This window comes from Humulus lupulus, chromosome 5 (genome assembly GCF_963169125.1).
Source record: "Humulus lupulus chromosome 5, drHumLupu1.1, whole genome shotgun sequence".
NCBI lineage: Eukaryota > Viridiplantae > Streptophyta > Magnoliopsida > Rosales > Cannabaceae > Humulus > Humulus lupulus.
The window spans coordinates 5,958,150-5,973,937 of NC_084797.1; the positions used below are offsets into that span (position 1 = coordinate 5,958,150).

Below are 15,788 nucleotides of genomic sequence, written 5' to 3' on the forward strand. Positions count from 1 at the left end.
GAAGGTGGTCCATGGAGGTCAGACCCTATAAATAGAATAATTTTGATCCTTAATCATGTGATGTATAAATATTTTATTTATTACTTTAATTAATTTCTTCTCGTGTCATTTATTACTTAAGAAATTTAGGTGAAAGAGGGAGAGTTTGAAAATGGAAGATCCTTGATTTTAATATATAATAAAATTTTAAATAATAAATATAAATAAGTTTTATTAATATATAAAATAGCAAGATATTATTTTGATATGCTAGTATATATAAATAGAGTGCTACCAACACTTTTTTCTATGAATTCAAATTTAAAATAAAAGTGTCTTAGATTAGACCTATATGTACTTCATTATTCTTAGAGCATCTCCACTGCATAAAACTATCATAGTTATCTTTAAAAATCACATTTTTTTTTTATTAAAAAAGTAGCCAATCACTATGTTTTTTCTTTTTTTAAAACAAAGAGGAACATTGCCATGCAGTGACAACTTTGATAGGCAACATTTGTTAAAAAGTCACCAAAGGTCCTCATGGGGACCGACTAATCAATAAGTACTTAGTTAAGCAACTTTCATTAGAGATGCTCTTATCAATGAGCATTTGATCATTTTTAACATAAAAAAGTGTATCTTGATTAGTATCTAACCAACATTTTTTTTAGTAATGATATGTGCATCCAAAATATACACCAAAACATTACACACAGTGATGTGACAGTTTAACCTAGCCAATCACATTCATTCAAACTGGGACCCACTATTTTAAAAAGTAGTGACACGTCACTGTGTGTAATGTTTAGGTGCATATTTTGGGTGCAGATATTATTACTTATGAAAAAGAGTAGAGTGGCTCCCTAATAGTACTTTTAACATTTTTCATTAATAAAATACTATCTAATTCTTTGTTACTTAGAAGTTGACCAACATAAAGTCGATTGTGGGTATATAATGTTAATAAAGTCTTTTACATGCTAATAAATTGATACTTTTAAATTTCTAAAATAGAGATTTCGACAAAAAATTATAAGAGATTTGCTTATTGTTAAGAAAAAACTAGGTCGTTGACTTTTACTAAGAAAATGTTTATATATATTTAAATAAAATTGAAAAAGTATTATATTGAACAAAATGATTTCAATATATTTTATTATTTAATATATATTTTTAATAATGATGTTTGATTGATGATATGTCTTTAATTATCTTTGATAGTGAACATATTGTAAAATTCTTGTAAAGTTTAAATTCATCATTTGAATTTGTTTTGTAAGCAATTGAACTTATTAATTATGAACGTATGTTATTAGATTGATAATCCCAAAATTTAACCCAATTTTTTTTAAATTTCTATTTTTTTAAAGGTCCCATTTTAATTTTTTGCCATAAATTTTTCTTTTTTAAAAATAAATTACTTTCAGAAAAGGCTTTATTATTTGAATTTTTTGCCCAAGGCCTCAAAATGGTTGGGCCCTGAGTTTTACAACTGAAAAAGTATTCCTATAAGTGGTGCTTAATTTTGATCTTGTTGTGAAGTGAAGTGAACCATTTCATTACCATCAATAGATTAATTTGCACTAAAAGATATGGAGGTTTCTTCAAAGAACTAATAATGAACAAAAATGGGTGTACATCATTATAAAAGTAATTTATACATTTTTAGATCTTGTATTTTGCTATATTATCTGTTTGGACCCTGTATTTTGACAAATTATTTTTTGGACCCTGTGTTTTATAAAATGGCTCAAATAGGTCCCTAAATCTGATTTTGATGAACAAAAAATTGAATATAACAACACAGTTCTTAGGCAGAATGACTGTATTTTTATTCTGAGTTGTTAGTTTGATGAATTATTTGTGATTTTAGTTCAAAAAACTTTGATCAAAATCAAGTTTAGGGGTCTATTTGAACTATTTTATAAAATATAGGGTCCAAAAAATAATTTATCAAAATACAGGGTCAAAACAAATAATAAGCCAAAACACAAGGTCTAAAAATTCATAAACCCTTGTAAAAGTACGAAATGATATAACATGCATAATGAGTATAATTCAACACATCAAACAAAATTTTCCATGTGTGAGAATGAATTTTGAATGGATATATGTATAAAATGCCATGATTCTTATTAAAATTAACCCTAGTAGTCTACCTTGCCAAGGGACTAATTTCTGTAAACATAGCTGGACTATGGTTATTTGGAGTGGCTAACTCCCCAACCAAACATTGTTTTAGTCCATTCACTACCTCACTCATGTTAGGCCTTTCTCTGGGTGTGGAAGACACACAAGCCAATCCTATTTCAACAGCTTTCCAGGCAGAGTTAGTGTCAAAGCTTCCCTGCAGCCTTGGATCAACAACACTTGTAATAGCACCATTATCAATTGTAGACTTAACCCATTCACTTATGTGAATCCTCTCATCACTCCCACTGATTTTGATTATGGCTGGTTGATTTGTGATAATCTCTAAAAGAACAACACCATAACTGTAAATGTCACTTGTCTCACTAAGCCAATTTGTTATGTGATACCTAAAAAACAAGACAAAATAATTAATATCATCATCATCATCACTTATATCATTTGTTTTACTTGATGTGGATATACTTGGTTCCCTTGCCAAATGGATCATGTTTATGTTAAAGGTCTTTAATAATCAAAATAGTACCATACTTTAGAAAAATATCTTTTTTTTTTTTTTTTTAAAGTTTTTCAAGTTTAGAAAATCATTATTTTATAAAGTCATTTTGCACCCTAACGTAGTTTTAATAATTATTTGCAAAATAACCTATCATAATTTAGACAGGTGGTTGAAAAATTCAAACAGTCGGTCGGAAATTTTAAACAACTAGTCGAATTTTAGCCAGATGTCATTTTGCAAAACATTATCAAAAGTAGGTCAGAGTGCAAAATCACTTAAAAAAAAAAAAGTCATTTTCACAAATTTCTCTTTTATAAATAATTAATAAAAAATGTTATATTTTTTATAAGGCTTTGGATTCATAGTTACTTACTCAGGATCAAGATATCCAGGAGTTCCAACAACACCTGTAGAGACATGAGTGCCACTATCATTGGGAAAAACCCTAGATAGACCAAAATCAGCAAGTTTAGCTAGAAAATTCTCAGTCAACAAGATATTTGCTGTCTTCACATCTCGATGGATTATAGGTGGCTTACAACCAATGTGCATGTACTCCAGTCCTACATTTTATATAATTATAATCCAAAAGTTGGTTTTAAATTACATACTATATATACTAGTAAAAAATAAACAAATTTTGGTTTCCAGTGTTTGTTTTCGTTTAATACTATTTTTAACTATGTATTATCGATAAATAAATGTATTCGACCAAATTTGAATCTAAGTTACTTTTTTCATGCTTTACAATATATACGTTATCATATGAGTATTATCGATAATAGAGAATTAAAATTAGTATTAAGTTAAAACATGGGTTACCAAAATTGTATATATTCCCCCAAAATTAATAGAAAATATAAAACCAGAAACAATAAGTAGTCTTCCTAACCTTGTGCAGCATCCATTGCAATCCGAATCCTGCGTTCCCAGCTCAACACATTTACATTGCTATCACCTATATTATTACAACTTACTTATTTATTTACTCAAATATATATATATATATATATATCCTAGATACAATGTTGAATGTAAAATTGCTTAGCTTTATTTATATATAGAATTTATTAATTATTATTATTAAATTTGTACCATTATCATATAAATTTCAAATAAATAAATAATATTATATATAGAAGAATGATATAAACATATTAAATGAAAAATTAAGCTAAAATATTGTTTATAATTTTTTAAAAAACATTTATATATAATATGATAATCATTTTATATAAATGATAGTCTTTTAATAAAAATTAAGATTATGTATTATATATTATTATAATGATATTTTATATTATTTAAATTAATATTAATATAATTATTAAATATATAATCTTGTATTAAATATTATTATAATAATAATATTTTATAACATTTAAATTAATATTAATATAATTATTAAATATATAGTTTTGTATTACATATTATTATAATAATGATATTTATAATATTTGAATTTAAATTTATATTAATATAAAGATTATATATATAGTCTTATATTAAATATTATTATAATAATGATATCTTATAATATTTGAATTTAAATACTCTATAATACTTTCATTATTTAGTAACAACATTATAATCATAACATATTTTTCTAATTAAAAAGTAATATTTAGTATATTTTAATTTCTATCTATAATATAAAATAATAAAAAAATTTGGGATTAAAATACATTATTCATAACAAATTATTCTTTTTGTGACTAATATAAGTTTAGAATTTTTTGTTGTCTTGTAAAAGGGCCACTTTATAAATGTAAGAAAATTAAACCTGATTTAAGATGTGAGCCTAAGTCTCCATTAGGCATGTACTCATAAATAAGTGCCATCTGATCGACTCCTTCGTTGCAATAACCAACAAGGCTAGTCAAATTTCTGTGATAGACTTTCATAAGAAGTTGAACCTACACATTACAATTTGTACTTTTTTTTATCTTTTCTAATATCAATCATGCATATATATATATATATAATGCATAAATATAGCGAACGACTACAACGCTTCTATTCTTTTTTTATAATATCGGTATATTTTTTTTCTATTTTCAGCACCTGGATAAATATAATCCAAATTTTTTTTATATGATGATATATATTGTAGTTATTTATAACTTCCCGCAAATTTTCAAGAAATTCTGAATAGTTTACGAAATCAGAAATATAGTTCAAATTATCAAATTTTATACGTGTACAAAAAAAAATAGGCACGTATGTAACAGACAGTCTAAACCATGTTTTCAGTACCATAATTTATTCATAAGTTCTTAAAAATTTGTAAAATAATGTTCTAGATAGCTATAATGTACATTATCAAATAAAAAATTTGGATTATATCTATCCAAATGCCGAAAATAGAAACATGGTTCAAACCGTCAAATTTTACATGCGCATACAAAAAGGTAGACACGCGTGCAACAGACAGTTTAAACCCTATTTTCGGTACTATAATTTATTCATAATTTCTTAAAAATTTGTATAATGTTCTAGATATTTATAATATACACTATCATATATATATATATAATTGATTATATTTATCTAGATGTCGATAATAGAAATATAATGTATCGATATTGTCAAAAAAAATAGATGCGGTGTAATTAATCATGCAAATATATAATTAAAAGAATTGAACATGCCTCAGCTTGAAATTGTTGATAGCCCTGAGATGAAGTGGAAGAAAGCACTTTCACAGCTACTTGAGTTTGAGTATTGTCATCATCTATGATGCCATGGTAAACTGATCCAAATCCACCTTTTCCAAGGATTCGTTCAAAATTGTTTGTGATTTTAAGAACCTCAGAGTAAGTAAATGGTCGTTTTGACGACTCAAAAGCATTGGCCTCTGTATATATTTATAATACAAATTAAGTAATAACACATAATTAAGCTTGATCATATACAGAAAATTAATTAGTTCCTTTATGTACGTACCTTTAGTCTTTTTCTTTTTCAAGCCAACAAAAGCAGCCATTGTTATTAACAAAGTCACAACAATCCCACCAAGCACTGATGCTAAAATTGGAATTAAGCTACTCTTTTTCTTCTTCTTCTTCAGGCAGTTAGATGAGACACATAAATTTGGATTTTCTCCCACTCTTACATGATTATCAAGATATTGATCAAGGAATGTTAGGTTTTATGTGAGGAATAAGTACATACGAACGAATCAAATTTAGGGTATTTTGGTAATGACTTATTTTTTAAAGTTATTTTGTATTGTAGTTTAATTTTAATAATTTTTTGTAAAATGGTTTTTCATAATTTAAACAGCTAGTCGAAAATTTAGACAGGTGGTCAAAAACTTCAAACATGCAGTCGAAAATTTTAAATAACTGGCCAGATTTTAGACAGATATTATTTTGTGAAAAACTATCAAAAGTAGATCAAAATATAAATTATTTAAAAAAAATTATTATTTTCACTAATTTCTCTTAAATTTATTATAACATTGACAAAACTTATGTAAAATGTTATATACATGAGAAAATAAGTAGATCATGAGAGCTTTTACAGGCTTAAATTACATCCAGTAGTCAGAGCTTTTTATTTTTATTTTTTTTTAAAATAATAATTTTTGGTAGATGTTTAATAATATCCGCATTTTTTTAAAATAAACAAAATTGTATTTTGAAAGAAAATAACTTTGAAGATTAATTTGTAAAAAAAGTTATGAAACATATATAACACAATTTTTTTTTTAAATCTCTATTTTCAATTGGGCTAATATAAACAAATGGAATAATATATAATTTTAAAATTATATTGTTTGTCTTGGAAGGAACATATATATTACTACGTATTAATATTATTTTAATTTCTCGTAAATGATGAATCATTTTAAAATTGTACATTTTCACAAATTTAGTAAAAAGAATTGTTAAACTTGTTATGTACAATTTAAAATGATTTACATCTGTAAGGTAGTATTGGTTCCAATAAAGTACTAAAATAATATATTTGAACATAAATCACTCTATTAATAATATTACTCAATTTCTAATTATATGGAGCATACCTTAATGATAGCGAACCACTATTTGACTTTTCAATGAGTTCAATTGGAACTGAACCTGTAAAGTTGTTGCTTTCCAAGTTTCTGGAAGAAGAAATTAAAAAAAGGAAGAAAATTATGAGAGAATAAAGTACTATACTATTAACCTAAAGATCCATATTATCATTATAGGGTTTTGTTATGGTGCATTATGCTGCATATCGGTGCATATTTTTTGTGATTTTTAGTGTTTTTTGATTTGTAAATAGTTTTTGGCGCGAATTTTTTTTATGACTGTGTTTATTGTAGTTATTTAGAACATATTGTAAATTTTCAAGAAATTCTGAATAATTTACAATACCGAAAACTAGGTTCAAAGAGGTTATTGCACGCGTGATTAATTTTTTTTATACGCGTAGAAAACAGTCTGTTTGAACTTAATTTTTGGCATTGTAAATTATTCGGAATTTCCTGAAAATTTGCAGAATGCTCTAAATAACTACAATAAACACAGTCATAAAAAAAATTCGCACCGAAAACTGTTCACGAGCCAAGAAACAGAGAAAATTACAAAAGGTATACACCGGTGTATACTTTTTTAGGTATGCACCATAGAATTACCCTATCATTATATTACATAAAATAAATTATATTGTAATATAATCATTTGACAAAATACCCTATTTTTAAAGTTATTTTGCTTTATAATTTAATTTTAATATTTTTTTATAAAATAATCTTTTATATAAGTAACAGTTAGTACAACGGATCGAATTAAGACTTACAAAACCCTTAAGTTTGGCAACTGTGTCAAAAATTCAGGAATCGGTCCAGTTAAACTATTGTTTGACAAATCCCTGAAAAACAAATTAAAATCACAGTTAGTTAACTTTTTGATTGTAAATTTTCTTGATAATTAACAACTAATTAATAATAAATAGCATCCCAAGCAGAGAAAATCATGATCATAATAATCAAGGAACTTACAGAGATTGAATCTTGGAGAGTTTTGATATGTGTGTAGTTACATTGCCAGTCAATCCACTCGAAGACAAGTTCCTGATTATTATGATTACAGTACAATTATGTTATAAAGATTTTTTTTAAAAAAAAATCATATATATATATATATTTATATGTATATATCTCTAGCTAATACTTTAATTAATTAAAGGAAAATAACTTAATTAATAAATTGTACTTACAGGGATATAATTATTGGAGGATCAAAACCATTGTAGCTACAATTTATCCCAGTCCACAAGTATTTCACAGGTACACAAGGGTCTCCATCCCAATTTCTCTTTACTCCATAACTTGACTTTACATTAGTGATTGAATTCACTAAAAATGTTTATAATACATTCATAAATAAGAATATATATATATATATATATATCAAACAATAGAAGTATTATAAATTAATTGAAATTGGTGAAAATAGCCTCTTTTTTTAAGTGGTTTTGCACTCTGGCTTACTTTTGATAATTTTTTGCAAAATGACCTCTGTCTAAAATTCAATCAGTTGTCTAAATTTTTCGACCAGTTGTCTAAATTTTTTGACCAGCTGTCTAAATTTTTCGACCACCTGTCTAAATTTTCGACTAACTGTCTAAATTATGAAATGTCATTTTGCAAAGAATTATTAAAATTAGGCTAGAGTGCAAAATGACTTAAAAAAATATGTCATTTTGCCAAAAAGCCTATTTTGAGTCTCTATGTGTAATGTTTGAGTGCATATTTTATATGCGTACATATCATTACTCTTTTTCTAATTCTGATAAATAACTATGTGTTTTACTAAACATAACAAAATTAACTCTACATCTAATTCAATTTTTTTTTACTAATTTATTCCAATTTATTACCTTTCATATAATTAAAAAATTAATTAATTATATCTTCTTATTTTTTAACCTAAGAGTAAAATAAAAAGTGTTCAATATAGTTATAGCAAACCTTCTACTCGTTTTTTAAGAAAATTTGTATAATTTATAGCGCTGAAAACATGGTAAAATAACAGAACTGCTTCCACATATATAAATATAAATGTAGATGTACATACCATCATTTTGGTCAGTCTCCGATTGTGAAACATCAACCGCCGAGTAGGCCTCAAGGCCGTTGAGAATAGGAGGCAGAGTTGAATTTTGAAGCTTGACGAATGAAAAGATGCAGTTTTGAAAACCAGATTTACCAGCAGAGCTGTATATGGCAGTGGTGTTTAAGTAGAGAGGATTAACAGCCTCATACCAGACCTCCCCATTGATGGTTACATTGAATGATCTCGATTGGTTAGCTTCGAGTGATTCAAGTTCAGTGAAGTACAAATAGAAATAATAATTAGTAGTCTCATTGAGGCCATACAATGTAAACTCCATCGATGAGTCGCTCTTGTTCATCGGCGTTGCAGCGGTGCTCGTCACAACGGAGGGTGCTCGGTACTTCATCTGGCTCACCTCATCCACAACTTTTGTTGTACTGATTTGAGTCCACTGGTTTTCATTGTAGGGTAGCCAAATCCGGTCTAGAGGGTCATCCGGGTACCTAAATTAAAACAAAAGTTAATAAAAAACAACATCCGAACCAATCCAATTACACTGAATCAATCCAATGCGCATCTATTCTCCTGAATCTCTCGTATTTTCAATACTACTTCAAACTTTTAGTTGGATTAAACTTATAAGGTTGATAAATTTACGTAATTTGAACCTAAACTCATGATATTATTTACCTTTTAAGTGATTTTTTGTATGTTTTTAAGTTAATATTAAAATTCAAGTACCAACTCGGTTTCAAAAAAAAAATCAATTCCAACTCAAAATTCAATTAAAAAATTGAACCAATCCAATTAGTAATTTGATTTGATTTTGATGCTTAATTGGATTGGATTAGGTTGGATGATGATTTTCAAAATGCAACATTTAGTTGGATTGAAATGGATTAATACAAAAATGTTGGATTGGATTGGATGTCCACCTCTACTTGATACGTACATGCAAATATGTAATATTTTAAGGAGTTTTTTTTTTAGTTTTCTATACACTATCATTTGCCAAAAAAAAATGAAGGTGTAAAGTATAAAAAATATTAAAATTGCCCATAAAAATATTTAAAATTTTGGTTTTTAAAAAAAATATAAGAAAGACTTAATTAATTACTACTGTTTTTCAAACTCATGGACTTAATTGTCAATTTTTTATCTCATAAGGGATTAAATTGCCAAACGACAGAGTCAACTGTTTAATATTGCAAATTAAAAAGAGTTTATGTGCTAAACACCCTTAATTCTAAATTATCAATTATTTAAAACATTTATATTAAATTAATCACATTTAATCTTTTACAAATAAAATATAGACGAAAAATACTTTATTGCAGTCCTGTTATTTTTTAAGATTGCTAGCAATAATCTTCTATTTCAATTTCTTAGTCTGGCTAAACTATTTTTAATATAAAATATATTATTTATACTAACAAAATGTTTGTATATACGATAAATTACTATACTGACCTGTATGGTTGATTAGTGATTGAACCAATATCCAAGCGGTAAAGCAGAGCCAAAGACTCAGATGGAGCTGTGGTATTATAATAAATCCTCTGATTACTCAATATGGGCCTTAACTCCAAAGCTGAAATGAAAGGTGTTCCTAACCCAGTATTGATAAGACAAACATGTACCAAGTCTCTCAATGGAATATGAATGATCTCTTCGAGTTGAAAAATTGACACGTTCCCAATAGTGACTGTGGTCCAGAAGCTGGCTCCAATATGGAGATCAAACTCTGGCGCAGTGTTTTGGTTGTCATAATTCCCATGAAAAAATGTTGCTAGGATTAGGTACCTTGTTCCCTTTGTGATGTTTATGGCGTAGCAGTTTCGAACTCCTTCGGGAAAGCTTCTTAGGGTTTTCACGTATTCTTTAATACCGGCTTTGTACTCGAGAGCTACGCTGTGGCTGGTGCCTGTTGTGACGAAAGGTTCGTCTGAGATATATTTCAGGTTTGATTTTGGTTCTGTATAATTCGAGTTTAAGGGCAGTCCACAATCTAAGCTGATGAAGCCTGAAAAGAGAAATGAATTTCGTTAAGTTCACAACTATTTGATTATTAACCGTTCGATCAACTATTAGAATGATCAGAGGGTTGTCGAGCCAATTTTGACAACTATTTGATTAGTTATTCAACCAATGATTGTAAAATAAACCGTTTCAGAATGAATTTTGTTCGGCTCACAACTATTTGATCAGTCATTCAACCAATGATTGTATTAATCGGACGATTTGTCAAGTAGGTAAAGATAAATCAATATATAAAACCCAAAATGCATAACATAATTTATAAAATCCAATAAAAAATATATATGGAGATTTGTAGGACATTATATTATTTACCTGATTGGTCATCTTGTGCAAATACTAGAGCAAAAGCACTGAGCAACAGAAAGAAAAGAAGCGCTTTGTACAGTTTCATCACTCTCGATCGATCGTGTTGTTCTAATGATAATGCTAAAAGTTAAGAAAATGGACTAGTTTACTTAATGGATATATGTTGAGAAGATCAACATTATTTCTTAAATTGTAAGAGTCAATGGGTTTGAAAGTCAGCAAAAGTGGCTTTTCATATTGTAAGAGTAGTGAACTGGCCCGGTATGGTATCGTGAGTTGCATAGTCAATGGATATATATATATAATTACAAAACTTTGTACGTACTGTATGAGATTGCATGTTACGTCTGTCCCCAAAACATGGTCAGCAAAGTCAGCCACTCACTATAAATATAATTAACTACATTGAATATTGAACCATATAATATATATATAAGATTTATTATAAAATATTTTACTCAACTTGTGAGGCTGGGAGAATGAAGACCACGAAGTTTATTATTATATTATAGGAATGGTGTTAGTTTCAGTTTGGAGAGTAGACCATATATATATATATATATAATGAAAGTCTAAGTCAACTTTAGTAGATCTAAAATTGTATCATCACAAATATATGCCAGCCTAAGTCAACTTTTTCTGCTAGTCAAACCTTACTAAAAATAAATAAATAATTAAGAGAGAGATTAATGATTAGTGAAGTGACTCCAATTAGAGTTAGATGGATTTAATTTTAATATTCTAGCTAGATTAATTCTTTTTGTATTATAATTTGTTTTCTCAAACTAATCAATCTTGAAGATCTATTTCCTCACTATCTATTTCTTATTAACGAATGTTGGAATCTCTTCAACTAATCTTAAGAATGTTGGAATCTCTATAAAAATTAAGCTCAAACATGTTCTATTTGGCTCATGGACACCTCAAAGCCTTCATTGTGTAGAAAATTAGCTACAATGATAAAAATAATGAAAGCTAGCCTCCCAAGAAGTTTTAGTACTATAAAACCTACATGTGGGATGTTGGGTTTTAACCAACATGCAGACTTCTAATTGTGAACTGTCATCCAATGCAATGATGCTTTGTGAAAAAATACAAAATATCAGTTGTGTTGCATAACCGATGTATGGGGTGTGACATGATATGTTTGTTACTTGTGAAACGTCACTTATAAGTGTCAAATAAACTAATTTTGATATTTTTCGGGTGTCAACCGAAATCTAGTGTAAATGCACCAAATGTCGATTCCCAATTAAGTGTTTGTCTTCAATGGAGGAAACTAATGATTTTTTTTCTCTTTTCCCTTATAAGATATTTCGTATATAGATTATTTGCATTAGTAATTCAAAATATCTAAAATTGGTTTCTAAAAGTTACCCATCTAAAATATTGATTCCTAAAATAAAAGAAAACACCTTAACATGGTTAAAGCAACAAAAGTTAGCATATCTCCTAAAAATTAATAACAAAGTAACAAAAGTGGACATATATATATATATATATAGGTTTTTTGACATACTTCATTTATCTTATCATTTATATAAGTCTTTCTTCCTGCCACACTAAAATAGAAGTTTTTAGAAACATTAAGATATAAGATTAAAAATTAATAATAAATATTATACAGACTTGTAGTTAGCCATCGCATTGGTGCTACAATGCTATTTTCTCTGATTTGTTTTTCTCTATAGAATGTACATCCATAATCATTTTTTAGTAGGAAACCATACCATCTCCAAGTAACACCATTAGAAACGATAAGACTTGCAACCATTCTTAACTTTTCCCCAACTTTGGTCGAAAACTTCATGTGGAGATTCTAAAATTAGTATATAAGAATATGTTCAAGGAACACATACTACTACAATATTGAGTTATGATGACACAATATAATGATGTACATACAAATGTTTATCATTAGATATATCAAGATACTTATGATGTTGAACAATGCTTGACATCATAAAAGATATATAATTAATACAACATCAAGCATTACTCGATGTAATATCTAATGCCTCAAAATCCCTAATAAGGTTTAGGACCTTAATTAGGAGGCCGGGAGGGTCATAATTGATTTATTATGCCATTAAATGATTATATGCATGTTTATGTGAATTACATTATTATATGATGATAAGAGCATGCATAAGGGTCCACATTTCATTATAAGGGCATTTTGGTAATTTGCCCCGTTGAGGGCGTAATTGTGTATTTTCATGCATATTGGTGAATTTTGAATAAGACCACATTATAATGTGGATTTGTTTGAGTCATTCAGCATGAGACGATCTTTGAATGCAAGTTATTGGTCTGGTCATAACGGGGTTAATTTCGGGGCTCGGGGTGAGTCTCGGGGTAATTTGAGGATTAGAACATTACCGGGGAATTAAAGGGTAATGGGATGTGATTTATTAGCATTTGAGAATATTGAGAATAACGAGAATTGGAGGGCGTTAATTATGATTAACGAGATAGGCGGGAAATGACGGTTTTGCCCTTGATGGCCTTAAGAGGATTTTAAATGACCTAGGGGCATTTTGGTCTTTTGACCTTAAGGATATATATCATTGAAAAGTTGTAGAAAGCTTAGGAAAATAGAGCACTTCATCTTCTTCTCCCGTTCTTCTTCCTCTCTTCATTTCTCTGTGGATTTTGAAGCTCTTTTTGAGAAACCAAGCTTTGATAGCTAGGGTTGTGTTCCACCATTGAAGAGGGTGCTAAGCTGAGATTAAGGTGAGTTTCAGGCCATTAAAACCTTCGTTCTTGCTCTGTTTTCATTTGGTTTTGAGTTGGAAAGTTGAGAATTTGATGGAAGCTTTGGCTAGGGTTACTTGGGTTATGATGCTTAGGACTTGTGTATATGGTATTTGGGTTCATTTGGGGGTTTGAAAGAAGTTTGGAAGCTTGATTTTCAGGTTGGAAATGGAGGATTCGAAGGAGGCTAAAATCAGGGCTGATCAGCCTGGTCCTAGCGCTATAGCGCCCAAAGGGTAGCGCTACAGCGCTAGCTTGGGAAAATCAACCCTGGTTGTAGCGCTGGGGCGCTAGGGGGGCAGCGCTGTAGCGCTACCCTGTTTTATCTAATGCATATTTTGGGCACTTTTGAGGGTTTTTGGCTCGCGGTTTCAATTCCTAAGGCTCGGGATCGAATCTAAGCACCGTTTGGGTACAATTCGGGGTCCCGAGAGTGAGGTTTAGATCAAGACCATTTCATTGTTGATTTCATTAATTGGAAGTTATATTTGGTTATGACTAGGTGACCACTAAGGGATTAAAGGATCGATCGTTATCAAGGGTCGTTCAATTGTTATTTTTCCCTCGAACCAGAGGTAAGAAAACTGCACCCCATATGTGACATGCATGGTTATTATTGAGGCATGTTGAGTGTTTAAATGTAGACATTGATTGCATACCAAATGCTTAGCAAATCTTGCTCACTTGTGTATGACACTAACTTATTAGTCAAAATCGACAATGATGGGTATTAACTGTGAAGTTATGACTTACTAGTCAAGTTCGGCAGTAGTACCGAGCACTGGTCGTATGGCATTGACTTATGAGTCAAGGACAGTTTTTAGCGTGTTTAACGCAAACCGACAAAGATTAGATCTAATCGACATCTGCATTTAATGACTCATCATGAGCATTAATGCCAAACTGACCTCAAGTTCGATGAAAATAATTCTATTATATTTATTAAAGGCATTATTATTATATAAAAAAAATTAAATTGGTATTTATGTTCAACTCTTAGTAAAAATTTGATATATTTTTGCCGTAAAAAAATGATTTGGTACTTAAGTGCTACTATTCGCCAATATTTGGTATTATGGCTCTTAAGTGCAACTATTATGAAATATTAGATATTTTTGCCACAAATAACCCTAATTTTTGTGTGATTAAATATCATTTTTAGTCGCAACAAAAAAATATTATTTAGACATAAGTCATCACTAATGCAATTTTAGTCACAACTTATTATATACTATGATAATTGTGACTAAAAATACATCACAACATATTGTGATTTGTGTGACTAAGTATTATCTTTTAGCTACGGATTATATAGTGACAACATAGACATGGTGATTTTGTTTAGTCACAAAATTTTCAATTGTAAACGCAAATTTTGTTGTGACTAAAAACAATTCTAGTAAAAATATAAGTAGCACATCATAGTATAACGATATTGCATGAGTAGGAATTAAAAAATGATGTCACTACTACAAAAACATACTTTTAGGACACTTTTTTAGGGCACTCACCTAGATACGAGCCCTAAAAACAACTCCTGGAATTTTTAGGACATTCATTGAGAGTCCTTAAAGAATTTCTTTTAGAACATGCAGTGCGAGCCCTAAAAACTAATGTGTGTCCTAAAAGTTTGAATTTTTTTTAACAAAAGTTATTGGACTTTTTAGGACACTCATTAAAAGTCCTTAAAGAATTTCTTTTAGGACATGTACTGCGAGCCCTAAGAACTTATGTGTGTCCTAAAAGTTTGAATAATTTTTTTTAACAAAAGTTTTTTTATTATTTATTAAAAAAATAAAAAAAAATCACTCAGCCCATTTCTCTCTCTCTCTCTGCATCGTCTTTGCCAGGGCCGAACGATCACCCTCCCATTTCTGCCCATCGCCACGAGCCAGCCCAGTCGACGCTCCATGCCCCAAAACCCCCAAGCCCCAAAGATCGGCACCTCACGCGCGGCCTAAGGCCCTCAACAGGGCACTCGGAGCTTTGTGATTTTGGGTTTC

At 29.1% G+C, this 15,788-nt stretch overlaps 2 protein-coding genes across 2 annotated transcripts; both read right to left on the minus strand.

Annotated features, from left to right (window-relative positions):
- Nucleotides 1–2,122: 2,122 nt before the first annotated feature.
- On the minus strand, nucleotides 2,123–9,088 carry LOC133778433 (probable LRR receptor-like serine/threonine-protein kinase At1g51810). Its single transcript, XM_062218360.1, has 11 exons — nucleotides 8,704–9,088; nucleotides 7,844–7,982; nucleotides 7,626–7,697; nucleotides 7,424–7,495; nucleotides 6,663–6,743; nucleotides 5,579–5,742; nucleotides 5,284–5,489; nucleotides 4,416–4,548; nucleotides 3,525–3,590; nucleotides 3,006–3,195; nucleotides 2,123–2,522 (listed from the first exon to the last, which is right to left on the minus strand). Exons 1-11 carry the CDS (start codon nucleotides 9,086–9,088, stop codon nucleotides 2,138–2,140), a joined length of 1,893 nt encoding a protein of 630 aa, XP_062074344.1. The 3' UTR covers nucleotides 2,123–2,137.
- Nucleotides 9,089–10,095: 1,007 nt separating this feature from the next.
- LOC133778440 (putative leucine-rich repeat receptor-like protein kinase At2g19210) lies at nucleotides 10,096–11,113 on the minus strand. The gene is made up of 2 exons (XM_062218369.1): nucleotides 11,035–11,113; nucleotides 10,096–10,705 (listed from the first exon to the last, which is right to left on the minus strand). The coding sequence occupies exons 1-2, from the start codon at nucleotides 11,111–11,113 to the stop codon at nucleotides 10,143–10,145; spliced, it is 642 nt and encodes a 213-aa protein (XP_062074353.1). The 3' UTR covers nucleotides 10,096–10,142.
- Nucleotides 11,114–15,788: the final 4,675 nt, after the last annotated feature.

Bases quoted from the DNA above. Each gene is read 5' to 3' on its own strand.
- LOC133778440 (XM_062218369.1), bottom strand. From the start codon at position 11,113: ATGAAACTGTACAAAGCGCTTCTTTTCTTTCTGTTGCTCAGTGCTTTT. The intron at 10,706-11,034 runs GTAAATAATATA...TTCTCTTTTCAG, and splicing joins TGCACAAGATGACCAATCAG to GCTTCATCAGCTTAGATTGT.
- LOC133778433 (XM_062218360.1), bottom strand. From the start codon at position 9,088: ATGAAGTACCGAGCACCCTCCGTTGTGACGAGCACCGCTGCAACGCCG. The intron at 7,496-7,625 runs GTAAGTTCCTTG...TTTGTTTTTCAG, and splicing joins CTCTCCAAGATTCAATCTCT to GGATTTGTCAAACAATAGTT. The intron at 5,490-5,578 runs GTACGTACATAA...AAATATATACAG, and splicing joins GAAAAAGAAAAAGACTAAAG to AGGCCAATGCTTTTGAGTCG.